The sequence below is a fragment of the Somniosus microcephalus genome, unplaced genomic scaffold (assembly GCF_052327205.1).
Source record: "Somniosus microcephalus isolate GS21.2 unplaced genomic scaffold, FLI_Smic_1.0 unresolved_chr2, whole genome shotgun sequence".
Lineage (NCBI taxonomy): Eukaryota > Metazoa > Chordata > Chondrichthyes > Squaliformes > Somniosidae > Somniosus > Somniosus microcephalus.
This window is the reverse complement of record NW_028225180.1, coordinates 76,621,576-76,636,054: the sequence shown is the minus strand read 5'-3', so window position 1 is coordinate 76,636,054 and position 14,479 is coordinate 76,621,576. Positions and strand designations below refer to the sequence as shown.

The following is a 14,479-nucleotide window of genomic DNA, read 5'->3' as shown; positions in this document are numbered from 1 at the left end:
TGACGTCCGACGTACAGACGCTATTTTCCCCTGATTGGCCTCGTTAAGCCCGCCCTGCGGGCTTGCTGCCAATTAAAGGAAAGCCCGTGTCAGATAATGTCAATTGATGATACTTCAGCTGCTAGTTTTCTTAAAGGGATATGAACCATTTATTTTTGACAGATGATTTGACAGTGTTTGACAGCATTGAGGTGCTGTCAAACACTGACAATCACTATACAAAAGTGAGCCCTTGCTCCCAGGCTCTCCAATGACTCTCTCCTTAGGATAAAATAGATGGCAGCTGCAGGTGAGGGTACAGAAATAATCTGTCACTTCTCCCAATGAGGTGAACCCACACAAACACTTCAAAGCTGGTCACCTACAGAAAAATCTAAACACATTAAAAATGACTTTCCCAACATTTCCTTACCTCTGATACTCACCAGTGTCCCATTGCATCCTTCACACCACTTCTGCAGCTGTCATCTATACACAAACATTACAACAGCCCCACAGCACGCCTCACTTACCCTGGCGGGGTTCCCCGACGTCGGGAAGCCTGCAGCAGAGGTCTCAGAAAGGGAAAAAGCCTCTTAACTGCCTATTAACTGCCTGTTAACAGGCAGTTAAGTGGCTATAGTCCTCTTCCTGCTGCTAGGAGTCGGGTCCGTGCGCAAACTGGGGACCCGCCTCCCAGGAAGATTGGTTGCAGGCGGGTTCGGGACCCGCTCCCATTCTTTTTGATTTTCCCAGCAGTCCCGCCTCCAAACCCACCCCCTCCTCCGAAGTCTGCAAATCTAAGGGGGTTTGTTCATCTCTGTTGCCTGTGACTTACCCCACTGCAGCCACAACCATTTGTTCTGTCAGCATCTGCTTATCCGAAACGCGGCTCTTGAAGTATCTCCATCACAAAGCAGCTTGCAGACCCGACAATTTCTTTTGAAAGCATGTTTGCTGCCTCTTAGTAAAGCACATTCCATGACCACTTATCAGTGAAAGACCGTCTGTTACATTCACCAACTTTATTTCACTTTGAAAAACCTTGTGGCCTGGCAAAGCCTTTTAGTATATATCAAAATTAAAAATGAATATACTTTCAGCTCCTTGAGACGTTTTACTATGTTAAAGGCGTTAAACAAATGCAATTGTTGTTGTTCTGCTCACCGTCCGTAAGTTAAAAAAAAAAGAACTTTTAAGACAACAGACTTGTATTTTTACAGCACATTATTACATCTCAGGAACATCTCAAAAGAGTTTGATAGCCCCATGAGTCACTGTTAAACACAACGGCCATTTTATACACAGGAAGATCCCCAAAACAGCATTGGGATGAACGGATCGGTTCACTTGTTTGCTGCTGGTTTTGGTTGAAGCAGGAGTGCTGTCACAAATTGCCGCCGGACTCTTCGGCAACCAAGGAAGACAGGATCTTGGTTTAGCAACTGAAAGGCCTGAAGCACGCGGGAGTGCCAGCCCAGCTGAAGAATCACGGAATCAGAGGAATTTACGGCACAGGAGGAGGCCATTCGGCCCATCGTGTCTGTGCCGGCTGAAAAGAACATAGGAGCAGGAATCGGCCATTCGGCCCCTCGAGCCTGCTCCGCCATTCAATAAGATCATGGCTGATCTTCTGCCTCAACTCCACTATCCCGCCCGCTCCCCATATCCCTTGATTCCCTTAATATTCAAAAGTCTATCACTCTCAGTCTTGAATATACTCAATGACTGAGCCTCCACAGCCCTCTGGGGTAGAGAATTCTACAGATTCACCACCCTCTGAGTGAAGAGATTTCTCCTCATCTCAGTCCTAAATGGCCGACCTCTTATTCTGAGCCTGTGACCCCTGATTCTAGACTCCCCAGCCAGGGGAAACAACCTCTCAGCTTCTACCCTGTCAGGCGCTGTAAGAATCTTGTATGTTTCAATGAGGTCACCTCTCATTCTTCTAAACTCTAGAGAATATAGGCCTAGTCTACTCAGTCTCTCCTCATAGGACAATGCCCCCATCCCAGGAATCAGTCTGGTGAACCTTCATTGCACCCCCTCTATGGCAAGTATATCCTTCCTTAGGTAAGGAGACCAAAACTGTGCACAGGAAGGAGGCTGTCTTTATGATTAGAAAAGTACCACCTGATCCCAGTGTACAGATTTGTTTTTATTTATTGTTCATGCAATCACGGCCTTGTGAGTCACCTGAGCTCCCCAAAGGCCCAACATTAATTTTAAGTAACTTTGTTTGACTGTGGGAGAGCGAGGTATGAAACCTTTCAGGCCTGATCAAAATCTCTCGAAATAGGAGGCGAGGCAACAACATTGCCAACTCCCATTTATACAGCGCCTTTAATGTACTAAAACGACCCAGGGCGCTGCACAGGAGCGATTATCAGACTAAATTTGACACCGAGCCACATAAGGAGATATTAGGGCAGGTGACCAAAAGCTTGGTCAAAGAGGTCGGTTTAAGGAGCATCTTAAAGGAGGAGCGAGAGGCGGAGAGGTTTAGGGAGGGAATTCCAGAGCTTAGGGCCCCGGCAGCTGAAGGCACGGCCGCCAATGGTGGAGCGATTAAAATCGGGGGATGCGCAAGAGGCCAGAATTGGAGGAGCGCAGAGATCTCGGAGGGTTGTGGGGCTGGAGGAGGTTACTGAGATAGGGAGGGGGGCGAGGCCATTGATGGATTTGAAAACAAGGATGAGAATTTTAAGATCAAGGGATGGGCCATAACGCACTGGAATTATTCAAGTGTTCCTTCCCGTTAGCCTGCTTAAGAGGTACTTTATGTGCACAGATTTTAGCTGGGAATGTCCCTTTTCTTCAGGTAGAGGAAGTTTCCTTCATGCTCTGATCTTCAAAACAACCATCTTCCTGTCCTCGTCAAAACGAATCCCTGGGAGAACAAATACACAGAGGATTATTCGCACTGACTTAGTCAACGAAAATCAATGTCTACAATTTCCCACAGCAGAGAGGTCAATAACCAGGGGGCAGAGATTTAAAGTAATTGGGAGAAGGATTAGAGGGGAGTTGAGGAGAACTTTCTTCACCCAGAGGGTGGTGGGGGTCTGGAACTCACTGCCTGAAAGGGTGGTCGAGGCAGAGACCCTCATCACATTTAAAAAGTACTTGGATGTGCACTTGAAGTGTCGTAACCTACAGGGCTACGGACCAAGAGCTGGAAAGTGAGATTAGGCTGGAGAGCCCATTCACAAAGCTGGTTGGGAATGTAAGCTGTGAGGAGGATGCAAGAGGCTTCAAGGGGATATAGGCAGGCTAAGTGAGTGGGTAATGTGGAGAAATGTGAAGTTATCCACTTTGGTAGGAAAAAATAGAAAAGCAGAGAATTTTTTAAATGAGGAGAGATTGGGAAATGTTGGTGTTCAGAGGGACCTGGGTGTCCTTGTACACGAATCACTGAAAGTTAACATGCAGGTACAGCAAGCAATTAGGAAAGCAAATGGTATGTTGGCCTTTATTACAAAAGGATTTGAGTATAAGAGTAAAGACGTCTTACTGCAATTATATAGGGCCCTGGTGAGACCACACCTGGAGTATTGTGTACAGTTTTGGTCTCCTTAGCTAAGGAAGGATATACTTGCCATAGAGGGAGTGCAACGAAGGTTCACCAGACTGGTTCCTGGGATGGGGGGATTGTCCTATGAGGAGAGATTGAGTAGACTAGGCCTATATTCTCTAGAGTTTAGAAGAATGAGAGGTGATCTCATTGAAACATACAAAATTCTTACAGGGCTTGACAGGGTAGATGCATAGAGTCATAGAGTTATACAGCACAGAAAGAGGCCCTTCGGCCCATCGTGTCCGCGCCGGCCATCAAGCCCTGTCTATTCTAATTCCATTTTCCAGCACTTGGTCCGTCGCCTTGTATGCTATGGCGTTTCAAGTGCTCATCTAAATGCTTCTTGAATGTTGTGAGGGTTCCTGCCTCTACCACCCTTTCAGGCAGTGAGTTCCAGATTCCAACCACCCACTGGGTGAAAAAGTTTTTCCTCAAATCCCCTCTAAACCTCCTGCCCCTTACCTTGGAACTAGGCCCCCTGGTCATTGACCCCTCTACTAAGGGGGAAACATGCAGGGAGGATGTTTCCCAATGGCTGGGGAGTCTAGAACTGGGAGTCACAGTCACCTGCCCGAATATCTCTTTATGTGGTTCGGAGTCAAGTTGTTGTCTGATTAACGCTCCTGTGAAGCGCCTTGGGACTTCTTTTACTAAGCGAAAGGCACTATCTAAATGCAGGTCGTTCTTGCTCTGAGAGTGGATAGGAATGGGAAGTTTGATGGAGCCCTGCGTGAGTCCTAATGCCGTTTGCTTTTAACAGGTACCTGCATTACGTGTTTGACCTGGGGAACGGTCCTTCGCTGATGAAGGGGAACTCGGACAAGCCCATCAACGACAACCAGTGGCACAACGTGATGGTCTCTCGGGATCCGAACAATGTCCACACGCTCAAGATTGACTCCAGGACGGTGACCCAACACTCGAATGGTGCCAGGAACCTCGACCTGAAAGGTAAGCCCGAAACACACGATGTCCTCGGTGGTTGGGCGGGGGGAATGATCTGCAAACGGGATCCTGAACACCCATTTGTTGCAGCTTCTCCAATGACAGAGCAATTCCATCCCGTCAGTGGGTGACCCATATGCAGCTCAGAGAGATCTTGGGTTCAATCCTGGGTCTATACTGAGTTTGTTTAATTCATTCGCGGGATGTGGGCGTCGCTGGCGAGGCCCAGCATTTATTGCCCATCCCTTGTTGCCCTCGAGAAGGTGGTGGGGAGCCGCCTTCTTGAACTGCTGCAGTCCGTGTGGTGAAGGTGCTCTCACAGCGCTGTGAGCGAATTCCAGGATTTTGACCCAGCGACGATGAAGGATCGGCCGATATATTTCCAAGTCAGGATGGTGTGAGTGACTGGGAGGGGAACGTGGAGGTGGTGGTGTTCCCATGCACCGGTTGCCCTTGTCCTTCTAGGTGGAAGAGGTCGCGGGTTTGGGAGGTGCTGCCGAAGAAGCCTTGGCGAGTTGCTGCAGTGCATCTTGTAGATGGTGCACACTGCAGCCACGGTGCGGCGGTGGTGGAGGGAGTGAATGTTTAAGGTGGTGGATGGGGTGCCAATCAAGCGGGCTGCTTTGTCCTGGATGGTGTCGAGCTTCTTGAGTGTTGTTGGAGCTGCACTCACCCAGGCAAGTGGAGAGTATTCCATCACACTCCTGACTTGTGCCTTGTAGATGGTGGAAAGGCTTTGTGGCTGGTCCAGTTTAAGTTTTTGGGCAAATTAATTATTTGATCTTGGCTTGGGTCGAGGAATGATTGACCAGGGTCTGGGCTCCTGCTTGAAAATTTCAAAACTGAGATTGATAGACCTTTTGTTAGTAAGGTTACGGAACCCTCATGGAGTTAAGATGCTGATCAGCCACAATCCAATTGAATGGCGGAACAGGCTTGAAGGTGCTGAATGACCTCCTCCTGTTCTGATCCAGTAAACCCTGCTGGACTGTGGTGCATCTCCTACAGGTCTCTTCAACCACGGGGACACGCAGTGGCCGCTCCGGCGAGCTATCGGAGGGCGAAGGGGCGTCCTGTGGAACGGTAACCCAGCAAGGGGACGATGCCTGGCGAAATGAGTGGAGATTGGAGCGCCAAAAGATCTGCGAGGTGGGACATCCTGGGGCCTCTCATTGAAACATATAAAATTCTTCGAGGACATGGCCGGGCAGACGCTGAGAGGCTGCTTCCCATTGGCTGGAGAGTCTAGAACCAGGGGTCACAGTCTCAGGACTGAGATGAGGAGAAATTTCTTCACTCCGAGGGTGGTGAATCTTTGGAATTCTCTACCCCAGAGGGCTGTGGAGGCTCAGTCGTTGAGTATATTCAAGAGAGAGATCGATAGATTTTTGAATATTAAAAGAATCAAGGGATATGGGGATAGTGCAGGAAAGTGGAGATGAGGTCGAAGATCAGCCATGATCTTATTGAATGGCGGAGCAGGCTCGAGGGGCCGAATGGCCGACTCCTGCCCCTATTTCTTATGTTCTTATGTATTCGCTTCTCTGTTGAAAATAGACCCGACTCATAAAGCCTAGTAATTATGGAAAGTTCTAAGACTGGATATCTCTACATCTAAGACAACACAGGGAACGTTGAATCGCAACTGTTGTGGCCGACAAAAGGCAGCAACTGTGCTATGCGCAGTTAACAATCAGGATGATCTTTATTATTCTTTATCGGTTTTCCTTTTCTCTGAAGACCCTTTGAGTCACCCGTAGATCAGTGGGTAACACTCGCCCCCCTCTGAGTCAGAAGCTCGTGGGTTCCTGTCCCACTCCAGAGACTTGAACCCATAACCCAGGCCGACACTCCAGTGCCGTGCTGAGGGTGAGTTGCTCGAAATTGAAATGGCAACTCACCCTGATATTCATTTCTCAAGTGTTACTTTCCAAGGAACTGCGGGCACGGTCCATGCACAGAGAGGCTTTTGGACTCTCGGGGAATCGAGGGATATGGGGATTGGGCGGGGAAAGTGGAGATGAGATCGATGATCAGCCATGATCTTATTGATTGGCGGAGCAGGCTCGAGGGACCGAATGGCCGACTCCTGCTCCCAATTCTTATGTTCTTATGTTGCTGACCTGCCACGATTCGCGGGGTAAGGGGGGAGGGGCTGTGAGTAGCAGGGCGTTGGTGGGTTTGGGGGCACACCTGGGGGTTTACCAGCAGAAGAGGTTGGGAATGCCAGTGCTGAGTCTTTTACCCGCAAGCCCTGCTGGACAGCACAATTGGTGGGCTAAGTCAGTGGGATCTTGCTGTGCGCCAATTCGCTGCCGCCTTTCCTACTTTTCCTCATTTTTTTGCAAGAAAAACTTGCCTTTATCCAGCGCCTTTCACCACCTCAGGACATCGCAAAGCGCTTTACAGCCAATGAAATACTTTTTGAAGTGTTGTCACTGCTGTAATGTAGGAAATGCAGCAGACAATTTGCGCACAACAAGATCCCACAAACAGCAATGTGATAATGACCAGGTAATCTGTTTTAGTGATGCTGGTTGAGGGATAACTATTGGCCCCAGGACACCGGGGAGAACTCCCCCTGCTCTTCTTCCAATAGTGGCCATGGGATCTTTTACATCCACCTGAGAGAGTAGACGGGGTCTCGGTTTAACGTCTCATCCGAAAGACGGCCCCTCCTACAGTGCAATGCTCCCTCAGTACTGCCCCTCCAACAGTGCAGCGCTCCCTCAGTACTGCCCCTCCAACAGTGCAGCGCTCCCTCAGTACTGCCCCTCCGACAGTGCAGCGCCCCGTCAGTACTGCCCCTTCGACAGTGCGGCGCTCCCTCAGTACTGCCCCTCCGACAGTGCGGCGCTCCCTCAGTACTGCCCCTCCGACAGTGCGGCGCTCCCTCAGTACTGCCCCTCCGACAGTGCGGCACTCCCTCAGTACGGCCCCTCCAACAGTGCGGCGCTCCCTCAGTACTGCCCCTCCGACAGTGCGGCGCTCCCTCAGTACTGCCCCTCCGTCAGTGCGGTGCTCCCTCAGCACTGCCCCACCGACAGTGCGGCGCTCCCTCAGTACTGCCCCTCCGACAGTGCGGCGCTCCCTCAGTGCTGCACTGGGAGTGTCAGCCTGGATTTTTGTGCTCAAGTTCCTGGAGTGGGACTTGAACCCACGACCTTCTGACTCAGAGGAGAGGGTGCTGCCCAGTGAGCCACTGGCTGACACTCAAAAGTCAAAAGGAGATGGTAATGGAACAAGTAAAGAAACAATGGATGGGTCTAGAGGAGGTGTAAATGGGAATGGCAGAATCATCAACAGCTGCCTCCGACAAAATGGGGGCAGAGGTTATGATCTGAAATTGTTCAAATCAATGTTGAGTCCAGAGTGCTGTAAAGTGCCTAATGGAAAGATGCGGTGCTGTTCCTCGAGCTTACGTTGAGCGTCGTTAGAACAGTGTAACAATCTGAGGACGGAGAGGTCAGAGTGGGAGTGGGGGGCGGAGAATTAAAATAGCGAGCGAGCATTCTGGACTCTTTCGAATCAACTTGGCTCCAAGGTGACGCTCCTGGTGGTTGGAGACGAGAGCCGAGTCGACCCTCCCGTGGCCGACTACTGGGACGGAATAACTGGGACCAAGCCAAGCGTTCTGTGATCGAGCAACCAGCCTGGCTTCTTGACGAGGCTTGGAGGGGTACAGCCATCACAACTGGCTGTGGCGGCGGGCACCCATTCCACTCCAGGTGACGCCACGAGCCAGTGCACTAGCTGGAGGAAACAACTCAGAAGTTTGAGACCTCCGTGCTAGTGAGATACATAGATTAAACCGTACAATAGCAAATATACTGCGGATGCCGGAAATCTGAAATAACAACAGAAAATGCTGGCAACACTCAGCGGGCCAGGCAGCATCCGTGGAGAGAGAGAAACAGAGTTAACGTTTCAGGTCTGGGACAGCTTCAGTACCCTGTTAATGCTGTGATAATTGTTCATGACGGCCAATCAACCTCTCTGGCCCAGAAAGTGAAAGTTGTTGGAGATTTTAATAATATTGTAGGAATTGACGAATTCCGAACTAATAACTGAGGTCGACTCAGGAGATCAATCAAACAGGTCTTTAATGTAAAACTAAACGAGTTCAAACAGTTTGATGAGATCGATACAGGAGAGCCACGAAAACAGGTCTTAACAAGATGGAGGTTCCACGAGGACTTGCCTGGGCAGTCACGTGGTTTGCGACGTGACGTCATCGCGTTTGCCCGCGTTTTCCCGCGCTCTTAAAGGGGCCACGCCCCATGCATACAAACACTATATACAAAACGAAGTAATGTCTAACACAATGGTACAGGCTTAGGCTGGTGTTAGAACATCATTAAAGGGAATTATGTACAATTGCCCAGAGTCATTCAGTGGCTCTGCCACAATATCACATTTAAAATAAATACTTTTCCTTTCTGTCTCGATATCTCTCTCTCTTCATCCAGTCTTTCTTTCCCTCCCTTTATTTCTCTTCCTGTACCTGATTTGATTCTACTTCACCCTCCTTCTCAGCCCTTGTTTATTTCTCAATCCTTCTATCTCACTGGTTAAGGAGATACACAGTTTGTCCCCTTGTTCACTAAGGTCCCAGATGCCCCGTTGCCCTCACTGCGTTGTTATGTCCCAGACCTGGAACGTTAACTCTTGCTTCTCTCTCCTCACGGATGCTGCCCGGCCTGCTGAGTGTTTCCAGCGTTTTCTGTTATTATTTTAAGATTAAGCGGTAGTTGTGCTAGTTTGGAATGTGGAACTCGCTACCACAGGGAGGGGTTGAGGCGAATAGCCTAGATGCATTTAAGGGGAAGCTGGATAAACACACAAGGGAGGAAGAAATAGAAGGATATGTTGATAAGGCTGAGATGAAGAGGGGTGGGAGGAGGCTCGTGTGGAGCATAAACACTGGCACGGAGCAGTTGGGCCGAATGGCCTGTTTCTGTGCTGTGAACACTCTGTAATTCTGTGTAACATTGTTTGCTATGGGGCTGCCTATAGCCCCATCCCAGTCAAATCCCCAGCACCTGCAGAGAGCACCACCTTCAAGAAACCTCTGATTTAACAGAGACCCCTACAACAACAAAGGCTTCAGGACAAACAAGTATCTCAGATACACGGCATTAAGGGGTTGTCAATTATTATCCCATTGACCTGATTAATAAAGAGTACTAACCAGATGTTTACAGTGTTTCCTAGTCCTCAAACTTGTATTAGTTGTAAAGGATGTACAGTATGATGTCCTGAAAGACTAAACAGGCTAGAAAAGAGAAGGCTGAGGGGTGACCTGATCGAGGTCTTTATGGTTATGAAGGGGTTCGATAGGGTCGACGTAGAGAAGATGTTTGCACTTGTGGGGGAGACCAGAACTAGGGGCCATCAATATAAGATAGTCACTAATAAATCCAATCGGGAATTCAGGAGAAACTTCTTTACCCAGAGAGTGGTGAGAATGTGGAACTCGCTCCCACAGGGAGTGGTTGAGGCGAATAGTATCGATGCATTTAAGGGGAGGCTAGACAAGCACATGAGGGAGAAGGGAATAGAAGGTTATGTTGACGGGGTGAGATGAAGAGGGGTGGGAGGAGGCTCGTGTGGAGCAGAAACACCAGCGTGGAGCAGATGGGCCGAATGGCCTGTTTCTGTGCTGTAAATACTCTGTAATAAAGGTGCTGGCAAATTGGGGCCTTATCGACAATTTCACTCGAAAATTTATATTAAAAAAAAGAGCATTTGTGCAATTCCTGTGCAGACGAAGACTGCAGTGGAACGTTGCGGGTTAGCCGGGCTCCTATCTCCTCATGTAGTAACTAGGCAACAGGGAAGATTGAGGTTGTAAGGTCCTCGCTGGTAATGGGGAAGCAAGGCAACAGCGAGCTCGGAGAGTGGAAGGTCCTCTTGGTTATAGAGCAGCACGTTCAGGATTCATAAGCCGTGGTTCTGCTCCATCCCGATCACTTTTTTAAGCAATTGCAGCGTTTGGTACAGTGGGAGGGGGAGGAGGGAGGGACACCCACTGGAGCAGGCCCTGTACAGACGAGGAAACCTTCACTTGCCCTTGCCCCTCCCCTCAAAGCCCCCAGCTTCTATTTCCTTCCCTTCCCTCCCCCTTCCCTGAAGACACTGGCTCCCCGAGATAGTCACTGTTGTAATGTTGGAAACGTGGCAGCCAATTTGGGCACAGCAAGCTCCCACAAACAGCAATGTGATAATGACCAGATCATCTGTTTATAGTGATGTTGATTGAGGGATAAATATTGGCCCCAGGACACCGGGGAGAACTTCCCTGCCCTTCTTCAAAATAGTGGCCGGGGGATCTTTTACGTCCACCTGAGAGGGCAGACGGGGCCTCAGTTTAACGTCTCATCCGAAATAAGGCACCTCCGACAGTGCTGCGCTCCCTCAGTACTGCCCCTCCGACGGTGCAGCGTCCCTCAGTACTGTCCCTCCGACAGTGCGGCACTCCCTCAGTACTGCCCCTCCGACAGTGCAGCGCTCCCTCAGTCCTGCCCCTCCGACAGTGCGGCACTCCCTCAGTACTACCTCTCCCACGGTGCGGCGCTCCCTCAGTACTGCCCCTCCGACAGTGCGGCGCTCCCTCAGTACCGCCCCTCCGACAGTGCGGCGCTCCCTCACTACTGCCCTTCCGACAGTGCGGCGCTCCCTCAGTACTGCCCCTCCGACAGTGCGGCGCTCCCTCAGTACTGCCCCTCCGACAGTGCGGCACTCCCTCAGTACTGCCCCCCCGACAGTGCGGCGCTCCCTCAGTACTGCCCCTCCGACAGTGCGGCGCTCCCTCAGTACTGCCCCTCCGACAGTGCGGCGCTCCCTCAGTACTGCCCCTCCGACAGTGCGGCGCTCCCTCAGTACCGCCCCTCCGACAGTGCGGCGCTCCCTCACTACTGCCCTTCCGACAGTGCGGCGCTCCCTCAGTACTGCCCCTCCGACAGTGCGGCGCTCCCTCAGTACTGCCCCTCCGACAGTGCGGCACTCCCTCAGTACTGCCCCCCCGACAGTGCGGCGCTCCCTCAGTACTGCCCCTCCGACAGTGCGGCGCTCCCTCAGTACTGCCCCTCCGACAGTGCGTCGCTCCCTCAGTACTGCCCCTCCGACAGTGCGGTGCTCCCTCAGTACAGCCCCTCCGACAGTGCAGCACTCCCTCAGTACAGCCCCTCCGACAGTGCAGCACTCCCTCAGTACTGCACTGGGAGTGTCAGCCTAGATTTATTGTGCTCAAGTCTCTGGGGTGGGACTTGAACCCACAACCGTCAGACTCAGAGGTGAGAGTGCTGCCGATTGAGCCACGGCTGACTCCTCGGCAGCCAATGCTCTCGTTATGCCATTGTGTGTTTGAGGTGAGTGACTTTTGCCCAGTCAAGGCTGCAAGTGAGTTTCTGAAAAGCTTCATTTGTCACAGATCAGCCGCTTAACTGTGCCTGGCAATTGCATCAAATTACAGTCCAGCCCATCACCTCTCTAATGCTCCCCGCTGTTTAGAAAACAAGTTTTTCCTGTCTCTATAACGCAGGCCAATGGGAAGGGACACTCGAAAAATCCCATTGCATTGTGGCCCATCCTTGAATTTTAATATTCTCATCCTTGTTTTCAAATCCCTCCTCGCCGCCCCCCTCCCTATCTCTGTAACCGCCTCCAGCCCCACAACCCCCTGAGATCTCTGCGCTCCTCCAATTCTGGCCTCTTGAGCATCCCCCGATTTTAATCGCTCCACCATTGGCGGCCGTGCCTTCAGCTGCCTGGGCCCTAAGCTCTGGAATTCCCTCCCTAAACCTCTCCGCCTCTCTCTCCTCCTATAAGACGCTCCTTAAAACTGACCTCTTTGACCAAGCTTTCGGTCACCTGTCCTAATATCTCCTTATGTGGCTCGGTGTCAAATTTAGTCTGATAATCGCTCCTATGCAGCGCCCTGGGACGTTTTACTACATTAAAGGCGCTGTATAAATGGGAGTTGGCAATGTTGTTGCCTCGCCTCCTATTTCGAGAGATTTTGATCAGGCCTGAAAGGTTTCATACCTCGCTCTCCCACAGTCAAACAAAGTTACTTAAAATTAATGTTGGGCCTTTGGGGAGCTCAGGTGACTCACAAGGCCGTGATTGCATGAACAATAAATAAAAACAAATCTGTACACTGGGATCAGGTGGTACTTTTCTAATCATAAAGACAACCTCCTTTCTGTGCATAGTTTTGGTTTCCTTACCTAAGGAAGGATATACTTGCCATAGAGGGAGTGCAATGAAGATTCACCAGACTGGTTCCTGGGATGGGGGGATTGTCCTATGAGGAGAGATTGAGTAGACTAGGCCTATATTCTCTCGAGTTTAGAAGAATGAGAGGTGATCTCATTGAAACACACAAAATTCTTACAGGGCTTGACAGGGTAGATGCATAGAGTCACAGGCCTAGAAGTTCAGTATAGTCGCGTTTGGGGCGCTAGTCCTGGCGATGCGCAAAGTTTAGCGCCAGGAGCAATTTAGCGCCACCTAGCGCGATATTGGGTTGCAGCGCCCCTAAAGATGATTGCGGCGCTAAATCAGGCGCTGCACGCTACTCTTAAGGCGCTAACCCGGCGGCGCAACCCAATTTCGCAGCGGTGGGGCGCAGCGAGGGTGCTGTCAATAATCACTTTCCCTGAGACACACTGGCGCCGGCCAGCTCTTAAAGGGGCAGGTCAATTGGCATCACCAGACACACTCACTGCCTTGTAGGCCTTCAAAGCAGTGGGAGCCTACCTGTGGCGCACCAGCCGAGCAAGACATGGAAAGGGTGAGGCAGAGGGCGGAACGCCTCACTGATGGGGCATTGGATGCTTTGGTTGGCGCAGTGGAATCAAGGCCAAGGAAGATGGTCGGAATGTGAATTATGTTTTGGACAGTCTCCCGGGTGTGAGAGCCAGTTATGTGTCAGTGTATTAGTTTTGCTTTCTGTTGCCATAGCTTTCTCAAGTTTGAAGGAACCACATTTTGTGTAATGAAACACTTTCTTCATTTACAATGGCCATGCCTGCTATTTACATGCATCTTGCCCTTCACAGGCTTGGGGGTATCAGACCGGTTCCATTCCTGTTCTTGGAATGGCAGCTAGCATTCCGTGAGAGGGGCCTAGAAGCTACTTCTGATCAGCCTCTGACGCGCAGCCTGAGAAGAGCCGCTCGCGTAGAAGTTCATGTCAGCAGGCATCTTCTCAGCCACCGACAGAGGTGTCCTGCACCTTATCTGAGGCTCCAGATCTGGCTGAAGCAGCAGGCACAGCTCAGTCACCACCTCCTTTCTAAATCGCAGCCTTCTGACACACTGCTCCTCCGGCATGTTCATGTCGGAAAACTGCTGTCGGAAAACCCTGCCAGCGTAAGGTCTGCTGTGGCGACGTCTGTTGGCCTTCCTCCGTCTGGCCATGCCCGCCCCCCTCTCCCAGCCTCTCAGTGCCCTTTCCAGATGATTCAGCAGCAGGACGTTCCCCTCCAATGCAGCCCCCATAATAAGTGCCCACAGGAAGGTTCCCCATTGTCAAGGCTCACCAACAGCAAGGTGATGGTCAGACGGCTGAAGATCGTCTGCCTACATTGGCTCAGTGGTCAAATGGCTCTCAGTGTGCAGCTCAGCAACTCTTTGTAGCTCTCGAGGAAGTTGTGCTCCAAATATGGGTGCCGCTTTTAAACCACATCAGTCCCCTTTAAATAACGCTCCTCCAGCCCGAGAGTGACTTGGTTAGGCCCAGGTAAGCTGTCACTATTAGCGCCAGGCGCTACGGAGGGGGGCGCCACTGAATTTCCAGTCCGGGGCACCCAAAAGGCGTTGCACACTCAACTGATGTCATAATCAGCCTGCGCCCATGAGCAGGTGCTAAGATTTAGCGCCGGCGCTAAATGCATGCTCAATATGGGGCGAGGCGCTAGGTGCCTTGCGCCCGCCCGGAAATTGGCTAGCGCCCCACTTCTCGGCCTCTTT

At 51.0% G+C, this 14,479-nt stretch overlaps 1 protein-coding gene across 1 annotated transcript in view; it reads left to right on the top strand.

The window, feature by feature from the left end:
- The window catches only part of LOC147092842 (neurexin-2-like), a 1,315,750-nt gene that overhangs the window by 1,225,216 nt on the left and 76,055 nt on the right, over positions 1 to 14,479 (top strand). Inside the window, exon 14 of the mRNA XM_085975700.1 lies at positions 4,317 to 4,507. Coding sequence (XP_085831826.1) covers positions 4,317 to 4,507 — 191 coding nt within the window. The remainder of the gene's footprint in view (positions 1 to 4,316; positions 4,508 to 14,479) is intronic.